The 21,892-nt window shown below is 59.6% G+C and overlaps 3 protein-coding genes across 12 annotated transcripts; 2 read left to right on the top strand and 1 right to left on the bottom strand.

The window, feature by feature from the left end:
- Nucleotides 1–897: 897 nt before the first annotated feature.
- On the bottom strand, nucleotides 898–6,263 carry LOC121343899 (chloride channel protein ClC-Kb-like). 5 transcript variants are annotated; one of them, XM_041419470.1, is made up of 19 exons: nucleotides 5,849–6,263; nucleotides 5,642–5,770; nucleotides 5,406–5,534; nucleotides 5,163–5,302; nucleotides 4,997–5,074; nucleotides 4,830–4,908; nucleotides 4,634–4,759; nucleotides 4,439–4,523; nucleotides 4,269–4,370; nucleotides 3,657–3,741; nucleotides 3,404–3,565; nucleotides 3,255–3,324; nucleotides 2,839–2,946; nucleotides 2,530–2,743; nucleotides 2,316–2,449; nucleotides 1,642–1,733; nucleotides 1,480–1,563; nucleotides 1,284–1,370; nucleotides 898–1,087 (listed from the first exon to the last, which is right to left on the bottom strand). In XM_041419470.1, exons 1-19 carry the CDS (start codon nucleotides 5,967–5,969, stop codon nucleotides 1,049–1,051), a joined length of 2,064 nt encoding a protein of 687 aa, XP_041275404.1. In that variant the 5' UTR covers nucleotides 5,970–6,263; the 3' UTR covers nucleotides 898–1,048. The 5 variants fall into 5 exon arrangements, with proteins under 5 accessions (XP_041275404.1, XP_041275403.1, XP_041275401.1 ...); XM_041419469.1 differs by having other exon boundaries at nucleotides 2,316–2,743; nucleotides 3,255–3,565; XM_041419467.1 differs by having other exon boundaries at nucleotides 4,439–4,908.
- Nucleotides 6,264–6,388: 125 nt separating this feature from the next.
- On the top strand, nucleotides 6,389–7,519 carry HSPB7 (heat shock protein family B (small) member 7). 2 transcript variants are annotated; one of them, XM_041419539.1, is made up of 3 exons: nucleotides 6,389–6,584; nucleotides 6,667–6,803; nucleotides 7,023–7,519. In XM_041419539.1, the coding sequence occupies exons 1-3, from the start codon at nucleotides 6,530–6,532 to the stop codon at nucleotides 7,206–7,208; spliced, it is 378 nt and encodes a 125-aa protein (XP_041275473.1). In that variant the 5' UTR covers nucleotides 6,389–6,529; the 3' UTR covers nucleotides 7,209–7,519. The 2 variants fall into 2 exon arrangements, with proteins under 2 accessions (XP_041275473.1, XP_041275474.1); XM_041419540.1 differs by having other exon boundaries at nucleotides 6,670–6,803.
- A 2,401-nt stretch (nucleotides 7,520–9,920) lies between these two features.
- Nucleotides 9,921–21,211, top strand: ZBTB17 (zinc finger and BTB domain containing 17). Of its 5 annotated transcripts, XM_041419459.1 has the most exons (17): nucleotides 10,348–10,501; nucleotides 11,711–11,809; nucleotides 12,261–12,372; nucleotides 14,067–14,273; nucleotides 14,416–14,604; nucleotides 14,863–15,027; nucleotides 15,106–15,222; nucleotides 15,606–15,844; nucleotides 15,931–16,073; nucleotides 16,531–16,831; nucleotides 17,146–17,233; nucleotides 17,721–17,837; nucleotides 17,914–18,034; nucleotides 18,199–18,329; nucleotides 18,406–18,621; nucleotides 19,601–19,690; nucleotides 19,789–21,210. In XM_041419459.1, exons 2-17 carry the CDS (start codon nucleotides 11,804–11,806, stop codon nucleotides 20,241–20,243), a joined length of 2,697 nt encoding a protein of 898 aa, XP_041275393.1. In that variant the 5' UTR covers nucleotides 10,348–10,501; nucleotides 11,711–11,803; the 3' UTR covers nucleotides 20,244–21,210. The 5 variants fall into 5 exon arrangements, with proteins under 5 accessions (XP_041275395.1, XP_041275392.1, XP_041275393.1 ...); XM_041419461.1 differs by lacking the exon at nucleotides 10,348–10,501 and adding an exon at nucleotides 9,921–9,982 and having other exon boundaries at nucleotides 11,711–11,813; nucleotides 14,863–15,222; nucleotides 19,789–21,211; XM_041419458.1 differs by lacking the exon at nucleotides 10,348–10,501 and adding an exon at nucleotides 9,921–9,982 and having other exon boundaries at nucleotides 14,863–15,222; nucleotides 19,789–21,211.
- Nucleotides 21,212–21,892: the final 681 nt, after the last annotated feature.

Consider the following 21,892-nt stretch of genomic DNA (forward strand, 5'->3'; position numbering starts at 1 on the left):
GGGAGGTGAGGGCAGACCAACAGCGTGCTGCGAAAGCCGCGGGTTTGGGGGATTTTCACCCCGTTTTGGGGGCATTTTGGCCGGTGGCTGTCACGAGTCCGGGGGGCCGCCCTCGATCACGGCTCAAAGTCCGGCGGCTCCCGGGAGGGGCCGGGCCGGGCCGGGGGGGCACCCCGGGCCGGGCCCTGGCAGCCCCCGCTCCCCTGTGTGCCAGGGCGAGGCCGGGCAAGGAGCCCACGGGCTGGGGAAGCCACGGGGAAACTGAGGCACGGCGACAGCGGCGCTTTTGGGGTGACGGGCAGGGCTAGGGGTGCTGCTCGTTGATCACCCGGGCGATCGGGGGGCTGCGGACCCCTCCCCTGCTCCCCTCGCTCCTCCCGTGGGTGCCGCAGCCCAGCCCCGCTCCCAGCGCCCAGCCCGGAGCCCAGCCCAGCTCCTGCCCCACTTTTGGGGTGTCTCCCTGGCGCTGACCCCGCTTCACCCGTCCTGCGCCGGGCCCGGGCATGCCCGCCCTGCCCAACCTGCCCCGCCGCGCCTAATTAACCCCCCAGGCTTAATTACGGCTTCGTTAGCGCCCGATGCGCCGCCCAACCCGCTGCGCTACGGGGGGCACCGAAGAGCTGAGGGGACTCGGCCCCCCGCTCCCCCCGGATTTCGGGGTCACTAAGCACTTATCCCCTGATTAATTGCAGTAATTAAAATGAGGATAATTATGTGCTGATAATTTTAGAATGGGGGCACAAGGGGTGTCGCAGACACTGGGGCACTTCAGTGCATGTCCTGGGCAGTTTTGGGGTGATTTGGGCAGTTTAAGCGGTTGTTTTTGGGTTTGGGAGGGGGTGACCCCCCCCCCCAAAAGAAACCGGCAGGGCTGGAGAAAGAGGAGGAGGAGGAAGCACTGATGGGTCGATGGTTTAATGCACAACACACTCTGCCGGAGAACCAACGCCCCCAGCACAGACCCCCCCACACCGCCGGGGGGTCAGGACTCCCCCTCTTTTCATGGGGATGTCCGTGGGGAGGGGTCCCCTGTGGTCCCAAAACGTCATCACTTGGGGTTGGCCAGGTCCTCGATTGCTCTCTGCAGCTGGAAGGGGACAGAGGGGGTGGGATGGGGGGCTCTCCCCCCACTTTCCCTTCTCCTTTTCCTCCCTTCTCCTCTCGTTGTCTCAATTTTTCCCCCCCAGCTCCCCCCCACTTTTCTCCCCCCTTTCCCTCATTTTTTTCCTCCCTTTTTGCCTCCTTTTTTCCTCCCTTTTCCCCCCTTTTTTCCCCCTTTTCACCTCTGCCCTGCTCACGGCTCCCACCAGCTCCCCAGAGCGGGTGACAAAGACTCGCTGCAGCTTCAGCAGCTGGAACAGGTGATAGACCTGGGAAAGGGACAACAGGGACACGTGGGGACAAAGCCACCCTCACCGTGTCCCCTCAGTGTGACACAGACCTGTGGGGGCTCCCAGGACATGTTTCACACCCCCAGACCTGGTGCAGGGAGGTCCACGGGGAGAACTGGAGCATGATGGGCTCGATGGCGCAGTCATCCCCGAGTGTCCCCACGGTGGCCAGCTTCAGGAAGGTGACATGTTAATTTTGGGATGGAAAAGCAGCTTTTTGGGTGTGGTAGGGTGCCCCCACCCCATTTACCTTCTCCTCTTGGGGGGCCTGAGGGTGCTTGTGGCTCTGGAGGAAGGTGACCAGCTGGGACCTGCTGATGGTGCCCACCAGAGTGGGGGACCCTGGAGAGAGGGGACAGTATGGGGACAGTGTGGGAGCACCAGGGGCACACCAAGGGGACAGTATGGGAATAACAGGAGGAGGTACTAGGGACACCAAGGGGACATCCTATGGGGACAGCAGGGTGATAGTATGGGGACAGTATGGGAATATCAAGGGGACATCCCACAGGGACACCATGGAGACAGAATGGGAATATTGAAGGAACAGCATGGGGACAGCATAGACACAGTGCAGAGACACCATGGGGATGGTATGGGAATGGCATGGGGACACCATGGGAACAGTATGGGAGTACTGAAGTGGCACCATGGCAATATTAAGGGCACAACATGTGGACAACAGTGGGAACAGGACAGCCTGGGAATATCAAAGGACATCATAAGAGCAGTATGGGGACACTGCAGGAACACCCCACAGGGACAGCGTGGGCAAGGCATGGAGATGGTGTGGGAATATCAAGTGGGCACTGGGGGGACACCATGGGGACAGCATGAGGAGACACAGAAGGGCCACCACAGAGCCAGGGAGTTGCTGGCCACCCCCCATGGTGACAGTGACCCCCCCCAGGTCCCACATCCCACCTGTGCTCTCCACCACAGGGTACTCTGCATCGGCAGTGGCGTCCAAGGCCAGCAGCACCTCCTGGAAACCATCCCCCTTGGCCAAGGCCACCACCTGGCGCTCCATGAACTCCTCCACCACCACTCGGTAGGAGCTGGAGAACACAAAACCCCCAAATTTCCATTGTTTCCCAGAGAATGCCCCCAAAACGTGGGGTTTGGGGCGGGGGCTTACGCGATGTGCCGGCTGCGGATGGGGGGCAGGTAGGGCAGCTTCTTGACGATGATGCTGGCGTCGTAGAAGGACGGTTGGTTCTTCTGGCTGATGGCGTTGGCCACCAGCACGGCCAGCACGGTGGGCAGGACGTGGCCCAGGTACCCGGTGGCCTCGCACACCAGCAGGGCCGTGGACACCGCGTGGGTCACCGAGCCCGAGAACGCGGCTGCGCCTGGTGGGGAGGGGGCATCAGGGGATGGGGGTGGGTGTCCCCTGCCCGTGGGGGTGTCCCCTGCCCGTGGGGGTGTCCTCCACCCCCAGACTCACCAGCCAGGGCGTAGCCAGCAGGAATAATGGGCCGTGGGAGTCCTGAATGGAGCCCCTGTGGGAAGAGCAGGGCCACCACCTCCCCCACCAGGCGCCCGATGGCTGCTCCTAAAATGGGGTGAGGAAGGAAGGTGGGGAGACCCCAGGAGGCCCCCCCAAAATGGTGGAGGTAGAGGTGACCACCGTCCTACAGCTGTCCTGGAGCTGGATGACTCTCCTGCACGCCCCAGACTGGATGTACCCCCTCCAGGGCTGGGTACATCCCCAGTATCCCACTCCAAGGGCTGAATGAAGCCCCTGCACCCCTCCCACGGGCTGGCTGTCTCTGCCATGTCCCCCCATGGCCTGTCTATCCCTCCTGTGTCCCCCCTCAGCCTGGCTGTCCCCCCCCCATGTCCCCCCAGCCCCCAACTCACCATAGATGAAGATGGGCATGAAGTACCCGGCTGGCAGGGGCAGGGTGGTGGCCAGGATCAGCATCCAGAACTGGGGGGGCACAACGGGGGTCACCCCATGGGGACACCATGTTGGGAGGCACACCCAGAGATTGGGGAGCCATGGTTACCTTCATGAGCAGGAAGAAGGTCAAGGTGCCATAGATGGTGGCAGAGGGATGGTCCCACTCCTGCCAGAGCCCCCCAGGCTTGGCCACCCCCGAGGTGTTGGCAGCCAGCACGCTCCACGTGCGGTTGTCAAAGAGGGAGATGAGAAGTTCCTTCATGGTGAGCTGGACGGATGGACAGATGGACAAATGGACACCCTGAGCCCCTGCTGGGAGGTTTTGGGGTCCCCAAGGAGACCCACGTGCCCCCACTCACCCTGGAGGCCATGAACTGCCCCAGCCCAGGCGGGAAGGTGATGGAGGCGAGGAGCAGCACCACCAGCACCGTGTACACAGGTTTGCTGCAGGGGGACACAGGGGCTGGGCACATGGGGACGGACAGACGGAAGGATGGGGGGACCCAGGGACACCCTGGGTGGATGGGGTTAGTGGGCAGGGTGCATGGGGGACATCGGGGCACCCAGGGTCGGTGGGGGGGACATATGAATGCACAGGGTGGACACATGGCCACCCAGGGTGGATGAGGGGCATATAGGGACACTTGGGATACAGGGAGGGGACACAGGGACACTCAGGGTACATGGGGTAGATGTGGAGGGTGTATGGAGTGGATGCATGGATGGCCAGGGTGCACAGGATGGACATACGGACACTCAGAGTGGGTGAACAGGATGGGGGGTGGGGGCCACAGGGACACCCAGGGTGGATGAGTGGGACACAGGGACACCCAGGGTGGATGAGTGGGACACAGGGACACCCAGGGTGTATGGGAAGGACACAGGGACACGCAGAGCCTGCACGGCACGGACACACAGACACAGCGGGTGCAGGGTGCAGACAGACAGATGGACGGACGCCCAGTACGGACTCGGTGGCCAAGAGCTTGGCCGTCAGCCGGTTCCTCTTGACGGCCACCATCATCCAGCGCTGGCAGAAGAGATAAGCACAGGCCACGATCCCACAGATGGCCCTGTGAGGAGAGGGCAGGTAGGGCACAGGCAGAGCACAGACAGCACCCCAAAACCAGACCCTCCGTACCCCAAAATCAGAAAAAAGAAGGTCTCCAGGAGGTCAAAGGGAAAATCAATCTTGAGGTCACTCTTAAAAACAGCGGCGATGGTTTCTGGGAGGGGGGACAGGAATGAGAGTGTGGGTTTGGAGATGAGCACCCCAAAAAGGTCCTGGGGGAGGGTAAAGGGGAAGAGGGGGCACATCCTGCCTGCCCTGCCTTGCCTTGCTCGCTGTTGAACACGGCCAGGAGCCGAAACATGAAGGCGCCGCAGGTGGCGGCGAAGAAACCGCGCCAGTAATCCCGCACGGCAAAGTGGGGGGACATCACCTCGATGCTGAAAAGCACCCCTGGAAAAACGGGAAGAGGGATCAGGGCGAGGTTTAGGGGTGCCCAGGGTGGGATTAGGGGGGTCCTTACCGCTGATGGGCGCCCCGAAGACTGTGGCCACCCCAACGGCTTGAGCTGCCACCAGCATCTCATGCTGCTTGAACTTGTTCTGTAAGTTGGGGTGGGGTTAGGCACAACCCCAACTTTGTGGGGGTAAAATCAAATCCCTCCATTCATCCCTCCAGTGGCACCCTCACCTCATATTCCCTCGTGACCGTGGTCCTCATCTTCCCCAGATAGGCTGCGGCCATGGCAGAGAGGTGGACATAGGGACCCTGGGGGGACACAGTGCTGAGCGGCCCCCCCACCCTGGCACCAGCTGAAACCGCCGGGGATTTTGGGGTTCAGAAGGGGATCCCTCACCACTTTGCCAAGGAAAATGGTGCTGCCGCACGTCAGGGTGCAGGTCAGCCCCACCACCTTGGCTCCGAAGTTCTGGATGGCCAGGTAGTCCTCCAGCACCACGCCCATCAGGATGGTCTTCAGCTCCGGGATGCCGGAGCCTGGGGGGGGGGGGGGGGGGACGACGGATCCAAATGTTAGGGGTCCCCCGTTACCAAGGGGGCATTTTAGGGAGCCAGTGAGGTCGGGGTGCAGCCGGCTCACCTCCAGAGTGCGGGGTGATGCTCTGGGAGAAGCCGGTGGAGAAGGCGGCCAGTGCCATGGGGAACAGGGTCCACGAGAGGAACTTGAGCACCCCGATGTCCCCGATCTCTTGGTACAGCCACATGTGGGCTGGAGGAAAGGTGTCGGGAGGGGAATGCACCCCCCGAAAGACCCCCCCCCATATACTCGGTGAACCCCCAAACGCCGGTGGAGCCCCCCAAGGCACCCCTGTTTACCCGCATACATCCTGGTGATGATGATGTCCATGGCGAAGCTGATGGTGGCCATGAGCACCCCCAGGATGAAGAGGAAGTACCAATCCTCCCCGACGCGGAACAGCTGCCGCCTCACCCACGCCAAGCACCCTGCGAGGGGGGACACAGGGTGCTGACCCCCTAAAAACCCCCGCCCCCAGAATCCCCCTTTTTGGGTGGGGGTCTCACCTCGGACCCTTCTCCGGGCGGTGGGGCAGGGTCTCCAGTTGTGCTCTGACACCAGCACCCTCTCTTCCTCCTTCTCCTCTTCCTTCTCCCCCCGCAGCCCCCCGGGGACAGGGCGCTCCATCCCGGGGACGTTTCAGGGGACTGCACCCCCGTTTTTGTAGCACCCCTCACCCGTCCTCCCGCCTCGGCCTCCGCTGCCCGACTGAGTTTGCAAACGAGCTCATTAAAAACGACCTTGACGAATCCGACGGACCCGCTCGGGCCGGAGCGAGCCGGGTTCCCCCCCCCTCCACCACCCTCCAGCTCCCAGTCCCAACGTACATCCCGCGGCGGGGAGGATTTAATGAGTATTTTAATTAATTATCATGATTATTCTTTAATAATAGGCATCGCATTCCGTGGCGTTGAGCTGGGGGGGAACGGAGAGGGAAAAAATTTCCACCGTCTCCGGCGCAAGACCTAAATTTAGCCGGTTTTACGAGAGGTCTGGCAGGCGGCCGGGAGCCTTAACGAGGCTTTAAAAAGCTCGTCAAGTCGAAATATCCCGAAATAACCGATCCGGCGTCGCCTTCGCCGGGAGGAGAACGAGGAAGGGGGCTCTGCTCTTTCCCCCGGCGGGAGCTGGGGGTCGCAGGTGGGGGCAAGCAGTGGCTGAAGGTGAAATCCTCGCCCGCCGGCACCATGGAGCTGTTCGGGAGCTTTGTCCGGCCCCACGGGGAGACCTTGGGGTTCCCAGGTGAGTTTGGGGCGCACCCGGGAGGCATTTGGGGGGGATCCTCGGCAAGCCGTGGCTGAGACCCCCCCCAAACCTTGCCCAGCAGCTCGCCCCGGTAACACGGGCGTGGTGAAGACCCTGGGGAACACCTATCAGTTCACGGTGGACGTCAGCGACTTCGCACCCGAGGACATCATCGTCACCACCTCCAACAACCAGATCGAGGTGCATGCCGAGAAGGTGGGTGCTCCTTCCCTTCCCTGCTCACCCCCAAAGCGGGGGGACCCCAAAATCCTCGCTGGGGGTGTGGGGACCGCCCAGCTCCCACCCAATTCCCAAACAGCTGTGGCCACAACCCCAGCAGGGTTTAATTCACCATTAATTAATAATGGGGAATAATGAGTCCCCATTCTGCTTGCACCCCAAAATCGCCTCTTTTCACCCATTTTTTTCTACCAGTTGGCCACGGATGGCACCGTCATGAACACCTTCACCCACAAGTGCCAGCTGCCCGAAGACGTGGACCCCACGTCCGTGTCATCCTCGCTGGGGGACAACGGGATGTTGACCATCCGGGCTCAGCGCCGGCCGGCCAAACACTCCGAGCACGTCCAGCAAACCTTCCGGACTGAGATCAAGATCTGAGGGGTCGGGGGGCTCCTTTCCCCCCCCTCTCTTTTCCCTCCCTTGCTACTTAAATGGGTGATTTGGGAAGGAGGTGGGATGTGGGGTAGGGAATGGGAAGGCTCCCTCCAGAGTGGGTCAGACCTGTGCTGAACGTCACCCACCGGAGAAACTCCGGAGGGGAATCCCAGCTCCGGCGATTTTTAGCTGGCGCGTGTGGAGGGGGGAGATCCAGCGTGCCAAGAATCCTGCCGGGAGCCAGGTTCCCTTCCCAGCCCTCTGCCAGAGCTTGTCTTTGTATATAGAGCTTGGGATAAATTATTGAGAATGTCCGACTGCCGCCTTCTCCGTTTTTTGACGTTTCCCTGATGCTTTACCCTCAAAAAGGGGCGCGGGTTCAGACCCGGGGGGTGTCTCGGTAAGGGATATTCTGCCATCCCGACAAAAACCCGCACCAGGAGCCGCTCGGGCGCCCGCTGCCCTGTTTATTTCCAGCCCGGGGTGACTCATTTCTTCCCCGAAGCTCTATTTCAGAGCTATTCCCTCAGCTGTCCGGCTGCCGACCCACCTGGAAGGGCACCAAACCCTCCTCCTCCTCCTCCTCCCCTCGCCCACCCTCTCGCAGCGCGCTGGGGATGCCCCAAGGCCGGCACGAGCCGGGATGGCGGCCCCAAATCCGAGGGCTTGTTCTGTGGGGAGGAAGGGCCTGGCTGCGCGTCCCTGTGTGTACCCACAACAGCGAGGCGCCCGCTGGGGCAGCAGCGCCTGTTTATGGCTACACAGCCCGGCTCGTGTTGCTGCTCCGCCCGGGCAGCCCCGGCCACTCGTGACTGCCAGCAGCAGCCTGGCAGCTGCCCAGGCACGGCGCTCAGGGCGATCCCCCTGCGGCAAAAAGGGTCAAAAGCGATGGGTGAGGTGGGGAAGGCTCGGGGAGCCCGGGCGGGGGACGCGGCTGCTGCGGCCCCGAGCAGCCAGCGCCGGTCACCGGTTGCCATCTAGCGGCCCTGGCCCAGGGAGGTGCGGAGAGACCCGGAGGGAACCGGGGACAGCGCCCGATTTCTGCCCGAATCGCTCCGGGGCAGGGCAGGTGTGCACAGGGCTCAGCCCGGCCCCGAACACACCCCACAGCAGCTCGTTCGGGGCAGGAAAGCTGGGGAAAACCCAAGGGTTTGGGACGTGTTTAAACTGTCAGTGATCAAGGGGACAAGGGGATCAAGGGTACTCTTGTAGCCAATACAAAACTTTTTCACTTATTTATACACTTTAAGCAAACAAATAAATTAATGTTCATTGGTTCTAGGTCACACAATTCTCTTCATTAATTAGCATGTCCTCTATTGGTTATTGATCTCTAAAGTCCTTTTATCATCTTCTCAGATGGGCAATCCCCAGCTTTCCAGGTCTTAATCTCCTCTGTATTTTCTGGTTACTCCAATATCCTTGAAGGGCCATAAATTGAAGATCCCATCCAATTTTCAAATGTTGGGACGTGTTTAAACTCTTTGTCAGTGATCAAGGGGATCAAGGGTACTCTTGTAGCCAATACAAAACTTTTTCACTTATTTATACACTTTAAGCAAACAAATAAATTAATGTTCATTGGTTCTAGGTCACATAATTATCTTCATTAATTAGCATGTCCTCTATTGGTTATTGATCTCTAAAGTCCTTTTATCATCTTCTCAGATGGGCAATCCCCAGCTTTCCAGGTCTTAATCTCCTCTGTATTTTCTGGTTACTCCAATATCCTTGAAGGGCCATAAACTGATTGAAGATCCCATCCAATTTTCAAATGCCTTTGGCTTTATTGAAGCTTGTCAGGATTAGTTTTAACAAACTTAAGGTTTTGGTGATTAATGATCTGAGTAACGAGAGTCTGTGTAGAAACTTAACTAGTACTTGCCGAAAGTGAGTGCCGCTTACAATTAATTAAAACAACTAATTAAAAATTAGTTAGGAAAGTTGTATTATTCCCAACAACCGGAACCTTCTCCCTGACAGAAGGATGGAGCCAAGAGAACGAGTGACAGGAAAAGAGGAACGGCATCCAGATGCGGCAAGGGAGGTTTATGTTAGATTTACAGAGAATTCCTTCATGGAGTGGGTGGTCAGGCACTGGGACAGCGGCGGAATCGCCACCTCGGGGGTGTTTAAGCAGGGGTGACGCAGTGGCTGGCAGCACGGCTAGCGAAGAACACGGTAGTGGTGCCAGCACCGGGACCTTCGAGCTGTGCTCGGCCTCCCTCAGCCCCTCATAGCTCCTCTGAGCCCCTCATGGCTCCCCTGTCCCTCATGGCTCTCCTCAGTCCCTCACAGCGCCTCTGTCCCTCATGATCCCTCTCGGCCCCTCATGGTTGCCCTCTGTCCCTCACGGCCCCTCCCGGCCCCTCACAGCTCCCCTCTGTCCCTCACTGCCCTCAGTCCCTCAGCCCCGCCCCCCACTGTCATGGCAGCGCCTCTGCGGCGGGAAGGGGCCCCTCATGGCTCGCCTCTGTCCCTCACAGCACCCCTCTGTCCCTCATGACCCCTCTCGGCCCCTCACAGCTCCCCTCTGTCCCTCACTGCCCTCAGTCCCTCAGCACCGCCCCCCACTGTCATGGCAGCGCCTCTGCGGCGGGAAGGGGCGGGAAGGTGACCGGGCCCCGCCGCACATGCGCGGTGACGCTGCCGCCGCTGGGCGGGCCGGGGCGACGCCGCTTCCGCCCGGCGCCAAGATGGCGGCGCCCTTTGTCTGGTCGGTGTCACGGTGAGGGCCGCGGGCTGCGGGTGAGGCCCCGCCGGGCCCGGCATGGCAGGTGCGGCACGGGGGCCCCGGGAGAGCGCTGGAGGGGCTGGGGAGAGGGCTGAGTAGGACACGGGCGCTGGGAGGGGAGGAGGCTGCGGCCTGGCTCGCTGCCTGTGGCTCGGCCTCCCTCAGCCCCTCATAGCTCCTCTGAGCCCCTCATGGCTCCCCTGTCCCTCATGGCTCTCCTCAGTCCCTCACAGCGCCTCTGTCCCTCATGATCCCTCTCGGCCCCTCATGGTTGCCCTCTGTCCCTCACGGCCCCTCCCGGCCCCTCACAGCTCCCCTCTGTCCCTCACTGCCCTCAGTCCCTCAGCCCCGCCCCCCACTGTCATGGCAGCGCCTCTGCGGCGGGAAGGGGCGGGAAGGTGACCGGGCCCCGCCGCACATGCGCGGTGACGCTGCCGCCGCTGGGCGGGCCGGGGCGACGCCGCTTCCGCCCGGCGCCAAGATGGCGGCGCCCTTTGTCTGGTCGGTGTCACGGTGAGGGCCGCGGGCTGCGGGTGAGGCCCCGCCGGGCCCGGCATGGCAGGTGCGGCACGGGGGCCCCGGGAGAGCGCTGGAGGGGCTGGGGAGAGGGCTGAGTAGGACACGGGCGCTGGGAGGGGAGGAGGCTGCGGCCTGGCTCGCTGCCTGTGGGGTAACGGAGCCGCTTTGGGGGTCACCCCGCTGCGTGGCCCCCGGTTCTTTGAGGGCAGGCTGCGGGGTGGGGCGGTCCTGCTGGCGGGCCCTGGGAAACGGGGTGCTGCCTGCCGTCGTGGCGGGAACGGGGGATTGTCGCGGTAGGAACGAGGGGCTGCCGGATATCCTCAGGGCTTGTTGGCTGCTGCGAGGGGAGCGGGGAGCTCCTGGTTATCCTGAGGGGAATGGTGTCGTGAGGGGCAGCGGGGAGCTGTCGTGAGGGGAAGGGAGCTTCTGGGTGTCGTGAGGGGAGCAGTGGGCTCGAGGTTGTCGTGAGGGCACCGAGGGGCTCCTGGCCGCACCCCCGCTCGGGGTGTCCCCCGCCAGCCGTGAGGTGACTCGGGGCGAGGCCATGGACGAAGCCGTGTGTCCCGCGGGCTTGGGGCATCTCCCTCCCCTCGGGCCCCCCAGAAATCCTCCCGATGTTGGGGAATGGGGGTCACAGCCCCGAGGCAGCCCCAGACACATCCCCGCACCTCAGGGACGGGGAAACCGCAAGGAAAACAGGATTTTCCTCCCTTCTGGCGTTCTGCCGAGGTGACAGCCCCTCCTGGCTGTCCGTGCCCTCTGCGGGCCGGCATGGGTGACACATTCCTGGACCTGCCGCGTTTCCCTAGTTTTGTTTCTGCATCTGAGGTTTCTGCCGAGATTGCAGCCCTCAGCCAGCATTCCAAAGGGTGTTTTTCCCCGAGGAGACAAGAGTTGGTCATCCCTGGGTGCTGCAGACACAGGAGGGGTTTCAGGGCAGATCTCAGGCTCAGGTGATGTCTTGGTGTCCACAGCAGCACCAGCACATCCATAAGCCTGAAATCCAAATAATCCTCAGGATGTCTGTTCCCTGTGGGGTGTTCAGGATGTCCCTCTCCTCGTGTCTTTCTCATTCTATTTCCTTTTCACCACATTTTTTCCTCTTTGTGATCATTTCCCCTCTCACAGCTCGCCTTCCGCTTCCGACCACAAGCTCTGCGCCCCTTCCCTGTTCCATGATCCATATTATTATGTGGAGTTGCTCCGCTCAGATCAGCTCCAGGCTTCACTTTTTTCATGAAAACCCTTGCAGGATCCGTTCCTGGAAATGAGGACAGAGCCCTGTGGGCAGAGGCAGCGAGGGTTGGGGCCGCGTTGTTCCCCGAGCTGACGCACGAGGCGGGAGATGACGGTGGGTAGGAAACAAACCCCCTCTTCCCTTTCATCTTCCCAGCACGGATGGCTGGGTGGTGACAGCCTGGAAAGGCAGTGTTTAACTCACTGGTTTTTCCAATTTAGGGAGGTTTGAAGGTTTTTAATAGGTAGATGTTCATGTGGCAGGGAAGGGGAGAGGTAATGTCGCTAATTAGCAAGAGTGCTTAGCAGAGCTCGCGTGGGAAGCTCCCAGGGACTGCAGCTGCTGTATTTATCTGTGTGGAGGGTGTGGGCGGGCTCATAATGAACTTCTGAATGATTAATTGGATAATGAGAGACTCAACAGCCTCGTCAGGGAGAGGTCGGGAGGGGAACTGTCTCCCCTGAGGGGAAATCAGAGGATCCCCAGTCCTGCATCAGGGATTTTGTACCTTCAGCACCCAAGACTGGAGGTTTAAAATGGAGGTTTTCCATCCCATTTTTCCCAGGATGGCTGCATAGAGACTGACCTGAACACCTGGAAAGGGGAAATCTCTGCAGGAGAGACACAACCCTCTGGCCCTCGATCCTCTGGGTATCTCTGCTCCCTGCAGCACAGGGGTGAGCTCGGGCACCACTCCTGGGGATTGGGTCCAGGTGTTTGGGATTGTTGTACCTCAGAGTCAGGGGTTTTGGTGGGTAAAGGTGACATTGGCTGCTGGGTGTGGGTATAGAGAGCTCATCCTCTCCCTGCTGCCCTTCCATGGGAGCTGGAACATGACATTACAGGGGAGGCTACAGAAAATAGGAAGGTTTTTTTTTGGGAGGAGCTGAGTTTCCTGGATTTTTATTTCCTTCTCAAAGCTGGGGAGCAAAGCTGAGACGAGTCCATTCCTGGAACGTTAGAAATCATCGTTCAGATGCGAAGTGCCTCCCACAAATTCCCCAAAATACCCTTTTAGTGCATGGAACTGTCAGGATTCCTCAGGTTCTCCTGAGCAGGGAGCTCTGCAAGCACAGAACACAGCCTCGTTTACCACTACAGGGAAAATGCTCCCCCTTTTCTTCAGACCTTTGCAAACCACAGTGGGCCATGCTGTGCAGGATCTTGACCCAAGTACTGTTTTTTCTGGCTGTCAGGGATGTATTTTGGGACAGGCTGGGTGAGTTTGGAGGGCTGGGGGAAAGCCAGGGCAGGGAATTCAGTGCAATGACAAAATGGAATGGAACTTCCTCTCTCTGTGTGTGATCCAATGCTGTCAGAGAGGTCCTGGCCTCTCATCCACACTAGAAGGGAATGCCTGTGGAAGCTGAGTGAATCCCTGGGAGGAAAATCCTTCCCTGAGTTGCTGGCACCCGCAGCTGACAGGAGGAGGCTCCCTCTGAACACTGATCACTGGAAGGAACAGGAGCTGGAAGTGCCTGACTGGAAACTCCTTCCTGACTGGAAACTCCTGATTTAAGAGGTGATGAAGTGGAAAAACAACTTCCATGGGCTGGAAACTTTCAGAGACCCCAAGCATGGAATCCAGGAGTGTTTCCCTAGCTGTAACCTTCCTGCTCCAGCGTCCAGAGCTTTGGGGACTTCCTGCATGAACAATAACTGGATAGTCCCTGTTTCCTTTCTCCCCCCTCCTTGCCAATCCCTAGAAACAATCCCTTCAGCACCGGAATCATTGTTGGAAAACAAAGCCAAGTGAAAACCTTCATTCACCCTATGGATGCAGCTCAGGAGAAAATCCACAGTGTGGCACTTTGCTGACAAGGAACTGCTGGAAAATTGGGGTTTTGCCATGATTCCAGCAATTTGCAGCATTCCTTAGGCAGAGCTGTGCTCCAGGCCTGGAGAACTCCCTCCAAACACATAATAAAACATAAAAATTCCTCATTGTCGTGACATGAGCAGCTGGAAGAGCAGGAGCTGGAAGGTTTGGATGAACACTCCCGTGCTGTGGCCTTGGCAGGAGCTGTGACACAGAGGAGGGACGATGGCACTTGTGTCTGCAGAGGTGACAGGGTTCCTGCTCACTGCTTGGACCAGCTGAGGAGCAATAACTGTGTTCTGAATGTTGTCATGGTTGCTAAAACCATCATGGCTGTTCTGTCAACTCCTTCTAGCCCTGTGCTGGAGTCGTGGCTGTTCTAGGAGAGGGTTTGGGGTTGGATGAGAGGAGCTGAAATTCACCTTTTTGGGCCGTTTTTTAACGACGAGGGCAGCCAGGTTGTGTTTTGTGATCTCTCCTCCTCCATGACCCCTTCAGTGGTTTCACCACACACCTCACCCCCAGCCCTGTGGTGTTTTTTCCCTCCCACAGCCATGGATTTCCCGCAGCACAGCCAGCAGGTGCTGGAGCAGCTGAACCAGCAGCGGCAGCTGGGGCTGCTCTGCGACTGCACCTTCGTGGTGGACGGCATCGACTTCAAGGCCCACAAGGCCGTGCTGGCCGCCTGCAGCGACTACTTCCGCATGCTCTTCGTGGACCAGAAGGACGTGGTGCACCTGGACATCAGCAATGCTGCAGGTAGGCCTGGGCTTTTTGTCCAGGATCCCTCCCAGCTTCTTAAACAACACAACTCGGGCTTCGAGGTAGGCTCTTCAGCTCGTTTCAAAATGAAGGAGTGAGGGGTGAGGGCTTATTTCTGATTGTGTCACCTCCCCTGCAGGCCTGGGCCAGGTTCTGGAGTTCATGTACACGGCTAAGCTGAGCCTGAGCCCTGACAACGTGGAGGATGTGCTGGCCGTGGCAGGTTTCCTGCAGATGCAGGAGATCGTCAGCGCTTGCAACGCACTCAAATCTCTCTCTGTGCCCCCAGAAAATCCCCCTGGGGTGAACCAGCAGCCCCCTGAGATCGGTACGTACCCTCCTGGCTTCCCCTCACCCAGGCAAAGTCAAGATTTACCCACTTACGCTTCATGCAGTCCAAAATTTATCCACTTGTGCTTCTTGGCCACCTTGCAAACCCAGTTCCCAGGTGCATCTGCTGTGCCTGGATAGGGTTTGATCCTCTTGGGCAGAACCAGCAGTTGAAAAATTGCTGTTTCTGTGAATTTTGTGGGATTTGGGAATCTGCTAGCAGCAGCAGCTGGATGGTTCTCCTGTTCCCTTGCAGGAGCCGACAAGGTGCCGGCTGATGACAAGACATCGGCGGTGGCAGAAGCTCTGGGGGAGCCTGACAAAGCCAAAGCAGCTGCTCCCGACTCCGAGGGGAAGGAGGGGAAGCCGGAGGCCGCGGCACAGCCTGAGGTGCCTGCGGAGCAGCCGGCTGGCCAGGAAGGTGAGCCAGCGAGAGGTGACAGCCTGGGTCCTGCTGTCACCCCCAGCACACCCTGCCCTGACACTCCGGCGCTCACAGGGACGGGCGCTGCCATCCAGGAGGATCCCAAGGCCGACGTTCCCGGGCTCCCGCAGCCGTCGGAGAGCGCGGTGGGCAGCGGCAGCCTCGCAGCCACGGACACCACCGGGACAGTTGGTGAGCGGGGCTGGGATGAAGCTGGGCAGGGCTTGAACCCTCGTTGTTTGTGGAATTAATTGTGTGAGTTTTGTGAGGCATAGATCCTCTGGGAGCAGTTTTCCTGGAGCATAGTGAGGAGAGGTGGGGGAGAGGTGGGAAATTCTCCTCTGCCTGCACAGGTTTTGGGAATTCGGGGCTAATCACCTGTAAATTCAAAGTGATGCCAAGCAAAAGTGATGATGGATGAGCTTTCACTTCCTTTCCTACTCAGATGTTTCTGTGATCTCTCTGGGGACAGGGGACGCCTAATCTCAGTCTCTTTACCTTAGGAAATACAGGTGGATTTGTGCCTCTGGTGCCACTCCCAAATTTGAGCTTCCCCATTTTGTACCGTTCTACAGAGATGAAGCTGGAAAGAAAGGAGGAAGAGGGGGAGATGATAGTGGAGGAGGAAGATGAGGGTAAAATCCCCAAGGAGGAGCCTCCCCAGCTGGAGAACGGGGAAAACACTGAGGATAACGAGTCGGGAAGCACGGATTCCGGGCAGGAGAACTCCGGGGAGCCGCGCCTGCTGCGCTCCGGCACCTACAGCGACCGCACCGAGTCCAAGGCCTACGGCTCCGTCACGCACAAGTGCGAGGTGAGGCCAGGCTCCTGGGCAGGGCTCCAGGTGTCATGGGTGCCCTGGGGACAGCAGGGTGACAGTGCCTGTCCCTCCATCCCTAGGACTGCGGGAAGGAGTTCACCCACACCGGGAACTTCAAGCGGCACATCCGTATCCACACCGGAGAGAAGCCCTTCTCGTGCAGGGAGTGCAACAAGGCCTTCTCCGACCCGGCTGCCTGCAAGGCCCACGAGAAGACACACAGGTACAGGTGGAGCCAGGGAAAGACACCTGAAAAATCTGACGTTTGCTGGGAATGGTTGAATCCTTTGAAAATCCACTGGTGTGTTGGTGTATTGGAGACATTTGTCTTTCTGCCTCTGTCACAGTCACGGAATAGTCCTGGGTTGGAAGGGATCCACAAGGATCAAGTCCAACTCCTGGCCCTGCACAGACACCATCAGAATCCCATCCTGATTGTCTGAGAGCATTGTCCAAATTTGTGTTGTTTCATGGACTCCCCATCCCTGGAAGTGTTCAGGGTTGACTGGGGCTTGGAACAACATGGTCTAGTGGCTGATGGGGTCTGATGGAACAAGATGAGCTCAGAGGTCCCTCCCAGCCCAAGCATTCCGTGATTCCTGGATCTGGCTGGGTGTGACACTCAGACTGGGGCAGTGAGACCCCCCATTGCTGGGTGTGACATTCCTCCCTCATCCCAGCCCACTGAAGCCGTACGGCTGCGAGGAGTGCGGGAAGAGCTACCGGCTCATCAGCCTGCTGAACCTGCACAAGAAGCGGCACACGGGCGAGGCCCGCTACCGCTGCGAGGACTGCGGCAAGCTCTTCACCACCTCGGGCAACCTGAAGCGGCACCAGCTGGTGCACAGCGGGGAGAAGCCCTACCAGTGCGACTACTGCGGGCGCTCCTTCTCCGACCCCACCTCCAAGATGCGCCACCTGGAGACGCACGACACCGACAAGGAGCACAAGTGTCCCCACTGCGACAAGAAGTTCAACCAGGTGCGCTGGGGAGAGGGGCCAGCGTGGTCCTGGAAGGGAGATTTGTCCATGGGATGCAGTTTGGGGCTTCCAGAGTGGTCCTGGGATGGTGGTGTATCCGTGAGGTATAGTTGGGGGTCCAGAGCAGTCCTGAAAGGGTGGATTATTCATGGGAGGCAGCTTGGGGGTCTTGGAGCTTGGAAAGAGTGGTTTATCTATGGGGTGAAGCTTGGAGATCCCAGAGGCCACTCCAAAAGGGATCCATGGGAATTCAGGTTGCTCTGAAGGGAGACAAGGTGGTTTGGGGCTCTCTCCATCCCATTCTCCATCCCCAGGTGGGGAATTTGAAGGCTCACCTGAAGATCCACATCGCAGATGGGCCCCTGAAGTGCCGGGAGTGCGGGAAGCAGTTCACCACGTCAGGTAACACGGGGGAGAGGGGCTGAGGGGCTGTGTGACAGCACTTAGATGGTCTGGGGGCAACAAGGAGTATTCCGGGGCTGGATCAGAGCCAGAGGAAGGATTTCATCCCAGCTTTACGGTGCCAGCGTTGTGCTGCATGAATTCCTGGTTTTCCCCATGGAGCCATACCCTGGAAAGGAGATCCTCATCCAAATGTTGGAGATAGGAATGTCTCCTCCCATCTTCTCTCAGCCTTCTGCAAAGCCAGAGGGTTAGAATGATCCCAGTGGAATCTTTTGATCCCCTCAAACACTGGCTGCTTGTCCTGGCTGTCTCCACTTCCACGTTATTGCCTGATCCCAGGCAGGGTGGAGCCAACTTCCCTTGATCCCTGCACAGTCCCTGCTCCCTGAACAGCACCGGGCTTTCCCAGGGGAGCTACTGGGGCTCTGGGAAGGAGGAAAGGGGGGAGGAGGATCCGGTGTCCTTCAGCCTGCCCTGCTCCCAGGTAACCTGAAGCGGCACCTGCGGATCCACAGCGGGGAGAAGCCGTACGTGTGCGTGCACTGCCAGCGCCAGTTCGCCGACCCCGGCGCGCTGCAGCGCCACGTCCGCATCCACACCGGTACGGATACGCTCCTGCCCCCCCAGGGCTCTCCTTCCCCTCGTGCTCCCACCCACCTTCTCCTGTGCTTCCCCAGGAGAGAAGCCGTGCCAGTGCTTGATCTGCGGGAAAGCCTTCACCCAGGCGAGCTCCCTCATCGCCCACGTGCGCCAGCACACCGGGGAGAAGCCCTACGTGTGCGAGCGCTGTGGGAAGAGGTGAGGATTCCCCTTGGGAATGCTGGGAGGGGCACTTGGGTGGTGGTGGAGTATCAGGGGGCACCTCCACTCGCTGCTCCCGGCCAGGTGCTGTTCTCTGGAGGGAGGGTGGAGGTGCCAGGGTGATACCATGGATTGTGGTCACCGTGGTGTCATTCCCCAAGGTTCGTCCAGTCGAGCCAGCTGGCCAACCACATCCGTCACCACGACAACATCCGGCCCCACAAATGCACCGTCTGCAACAAAGCCTTCGTCAACGTGGGCGACCTGTCCAAGCACATCATCATCCACACAGGTGGGTACCTCCCAGAGCCCTGCACCGCCCCTGGGCATCACCGCCTCACCCACCCTCATTCCCTGTCCTCTGCCAGGGGAGAAGCCGTTCCTGTGTGACAAGTGCGGGCGTGGCTTCAACCGCGTGGACAACCTGCGCTCCCACGTGAAGACCGTGCACCAGGGCAAGGCTGGCATCAAAATCCTGGAGCCCGAGGAGGGCGACGAGGTCAACATCGTCACGGTGGCGTCCGATGACATGGTGACATTGGCCACCGAGGCGCTGGCTGCCACCGCTGTCACGCAGCTCACGGGTGAGCTGGGGGCCCATGGGGTTCCCCGAGGGAGTTCAGCCATGGGGGGGCAGCTTGGGAGCCATCCAGAAGGCTGGGTGCAGCTGGGAGGTCCTGGAGTTGTCCTGAAATGGAACCTTATCTATAGGGAGCAGCTGGCTGGTCCCAGAATTGTCTCCAGAGGGAGATTCATTTATGGGGGTTCAGCTTAGGGGACTCAGGAGGCATCCCAAAAGGGAAATGCACCCATGGAAATGCAGCTTGGGGGTCTTGGAGGTGTCCTGAGAAGGAGGTTTATCCATGGGGTGTAGCTTGGAGGTCCCATATGCCATCCCAAAAGGGAATTTTATTCCTGGAGAGGAGCTTGGGTGTTACATGAGGCCAACCCCCCCAAAAAAGGAAAACTTAACTGTAGGGAGCAGCTGGAGGGGCCTGGAACTGTCCCGAAGGTGAGGTGAATTTATGGGGATGTAACTTAGAGGTCCCAGGAGCCACCCTAAAAAGGAAACTTGTCCATGGGATGCAGCTTGGGCATCTCAGGACTGTCCTAAAAGGGGGCTGGATCTCCAGGGAGCAGCTTGGGGTTCCAGGAGACACCCCAAAAATTAGATTTTTCTGTGAGGGACAGCCTAGGGGATCCCTGGAGATGGTCCAGAGGGGAAGCTTATCCCTGGAGAGCAGCGTGGGTGCAGTGGGGAAGTCCTGAAAGGGAGGTTTATCCATGAGCTGTGGTTTGAGGGGCCCAAGAGTCACCCCAAAAGGGAGATTCATTTGTAGGGGGGCAGTTTGGGGCTTTTCCATGGGGTGCAGCTCGGAGGGCCTGGAGCCCCCAAAGGTGCTGGAGATTTATCCGAGGGCCTGGGCAGCCTCACATCCCACTGGAGCCGCTCCCAGCCTCAGCACCGGGTAGGATCCATGGTCGGGGAGGGGGAATTCCTGCCCAGCCAGGCCCCCGTAATGTCCCGGCCCCCTAATGTCCCTGTCCCCCCTGTTCCCACAGTGGTGCCCGTGGCGGCCGCGGTGACAGCGGACGAGACTGAAGCACTTAAAGCTGAGATCACCAAAGCGGTGAAGCAGGTGCAGGAGGCAGGTGAGGCCAGGAACGCCGGGAAAACCGGGCTGGCTCCTCCCATCGCACCACCCCCGTGCCTCCCCCATTTTGCTGTGTGTTTCTCTCTCCCCCGGCAGACCCCAACACGCAGATCCTTTATGCCTGTGATTCCTGCGGGGAGAAGTTCCTGGACGCCAGCAGCCTGGCGACGCACGTGCGCATCCACACGGCCCAGGCGCTCGTCATGTTCCAGGCAGAGCCCGACTTCTACCAGCCCTACGGCGCCGCGGGCTGGCCGGCCGAGCAGGTCATCCCCGCCGGGGAGCTCCTCTTCCGCCCCCGCGACGGCCCCGAGCCGCCCCCGGCCGCTGCCCCGGCCCCCCCCGCCCCCGCCCAGCCTTTATTTAAGAGACAGCTCGGAAATGGTGTAAAAAGTGTATTTCTGGAAGGAAAGAGATGGAATAAAATGCAGTATTTTGTAAGGGTTGGTGCTCGGCGAGGGGGCTGCGGCTTCCCCCACAAGGGGAGGTTTTGGGGTTCCTGCAGAGCTGGAGCCCAGTGGGGGGGACTGAAACACTCCAATCGCTGCTGAGAGTGTGGTGTGTTAAAAGCAGGGATAGATGAGATGAGAAAGGATAAAAACGGTGTTTTCAGATTTTCAACCCCATCCAGAACAGCAGCTGGGGATTTTTGGGGTAAAGCCCCAAAAGGCCCTCACCTGCTGACCCCCACCGAGGGAGGGGTGTGGAGGCAGAGGAGATGCCCCTCTTTGGGGATAGAAACAGGAAAAAAGGTGCTGGTGGATAGAGGTGGGGGATGGGAGCCACTCCTGCCCCACCCAGGACCTGGGGCTCAGCTGGGCACACCCACAAGGGACCCCCAGGCCCTGGAGCTGGGAAGGGGGGGCTGGGGGTCTCAGGGCCGTGTGTCCATCCCTGTCTGTCCCTATCCCGGGGGCAGCGCCGGCTCCAGCCTTGTCCCCCCCACTGCTGGGGCTGGGGCGCTGCAGGACCCCCAGCAGGTGGGAGGGGCAGGAGCCCCAAAATCTGCCCCTGTCCGTGTGTCCAGCTGGACACTCCCCCCCTGCTCTGCCCCCTCAAAGCCCCCAGCTCCCCATGGTGGGGAGGGAAGGGAGACACATGTCCAGCCAGGACAGACAGACACTGAGATGGCTGCAGGGACAGATGGACATGTGGAAAGCTCTGTGGATGGCTGGACAGTGGCAGAGACACACGGACAGGTCACCTTCGGGCTGGACACAGTTTCACATCCAGTTGGACTCCTGGACACGTGCCTGTCCATCCATGTGCCCACCTGTGCCACCATCCATGTGTCCATCTGTCCTCATCCCTGCTCTCCAACCTAGGGGGGCTTGGAGGATTCAGGACGGGCTGCGCTGTCCAGCCGGACACACGGACAGTTCTGTGGATGGACACATGGCTAGCTTCATTCACAGCCAGACAGAGGGACCACTGCAAGTCCAGTCGGACAGACAATTGTACATCTAGCTGGACAGACAGACACCTTCTGCCTCCACCCATGGGCATAAATGCCCCAAAAATGCACTTTTCACCCCAAACGCCCTGCTCCAAAACCCAGCGATTTCACACCCCTGCCCCGCCCCCTCACACCCCTGCCCTGCCCCCACAGCCCCGTGTCCGTCTGTCCGGGCCCATCCTTGTGTCCATCCCCAGCCCAGGCTCTGAGAGTGGTGGAAATGTCCAGCCCGATCCCGACTCCAAACCCAGGGACAGTGGGAATGAGGTGGGGGCGGGGTGGGGGAATGTCCAACTGTCCATCTATACATATAATGTCCATCTGTCCAACTGAACACACAATGTCCAACTGGACATACAATGTCCAGCTGTCCAACTGGATGCACAATGTCCATCTGTCCAGCTGAATGCGTACGTCCATCTATCCACTGGACACACAACGTCCGTGTGTCCGGCTGGATGTACAGTGTCCAGATGGACGGACAGCTGGACACAGTGTCTGGCTGGGCATGAGCATGTCCAGCTGTCCAGAAGGAAATACGTTTGTCCATTTGGATGTCCATCCATCTGTCCGTCCGTCCGTCCATCCATGTACAATGTCTGTGTGTCCATCTCACAGATCCATGGAATGGGTGGGTGAAGGGGATGGGCCTGGATGGACGGGCAGGCCCAGGCCCAGCTGGGTGGATGGATGGACACCTGGACACACGGACAGTTCACACCTGGCCAGACACCCAGGCAGTGC

The sequence above is a fragment of the Onychostruthus taczanowskii genome, unplaced genomic scaffold (assembly GCF_017590055.1).
Source record: "Onychostruthus taczanowskii isolate IOZ18803 unplaced genomic scaffold, ASM1759005v1 scaffold61, whole genome shotgun sequence".
Classification (NCBI taxonomy): domain Eukaryota; kingdom Metazoa; phylum Chordata; class Aves; order Passeriformes; family Passeridae; genus Onychostruthus; species Onychostruthus taczanowskii.

What these genes read in the sequence shown, in the direction of transcription:
- LOC121343899 (XM_041419465.1), bottom strand. Translation starts at nt 5,969, where the DNA reads ATGGAGCGCCCTGTCCCCGGGGGGCTGCGGGGGGAGAAGGAAGAGGAG. An exon ending in CATCACCCCGCACTCTGGAG is followed by an intron (nt 5,303 to 5,405) that starts GTGAGCCGGCTG and finishes CCCCCCCCCCAG; the next exon opens with GCTCCGGCATCCCGGAGCTG. An exon ending in CCCTGTGGTGGAGAGCACAG is followed by an intron (nt 1,734 to 2,315) that starts GTGGGATGTGGG and finishes CCCTCTCTCCAG; the next exon opens with GGTCCCCCACTCTGGTGGGC.
- HSPB7 (XM_041419539.1), top strand. Translation starts at nt 6,530, where the DNA reads ATGGAGCTGTTCGGGAGCTTTGTCCGGCCCCACGGGGAGACCTTGGGG. An exon ending in GGAGACCTTGGGGTTCCCAG is followed by an intron (nt 6,585 to 6,666) that starts GTGAGTTTGGGG and finishes AACCTTGCCCAG; the next exon opens with CAGCTCGCCCCGGTAACACG. An exon ending in TCGAGGTGCATGCCGAGAAG is followed by an intron (nt 6,804 to 7,022) that starts GTGGGTGCTCCT and finishes TTTTTCTACCAG; the next exon opens with TTGGCCACGGATGGCACCGT.
- ZBTB17 (XM_041419458.1), top strand. An exon ending in CTGCTCCCTGCAGCACAGGG is followed by an intron (nt 12,373 to 14,066) that starts GTGAGCTCGGGC and finishes TCCCTCCCACAG; the next exon opens with CCATGGATTTCCCGCAGCAC. An exon ending in CGCTGTCACGCAGCTCACGG is followed by an intron (nt 18,622 to 19,600) that starts GTGAGCTGGGGG and finishes CTGTTCCCACAG; the next exon opens with TGGTGCCCGTGGCGGCCGCG.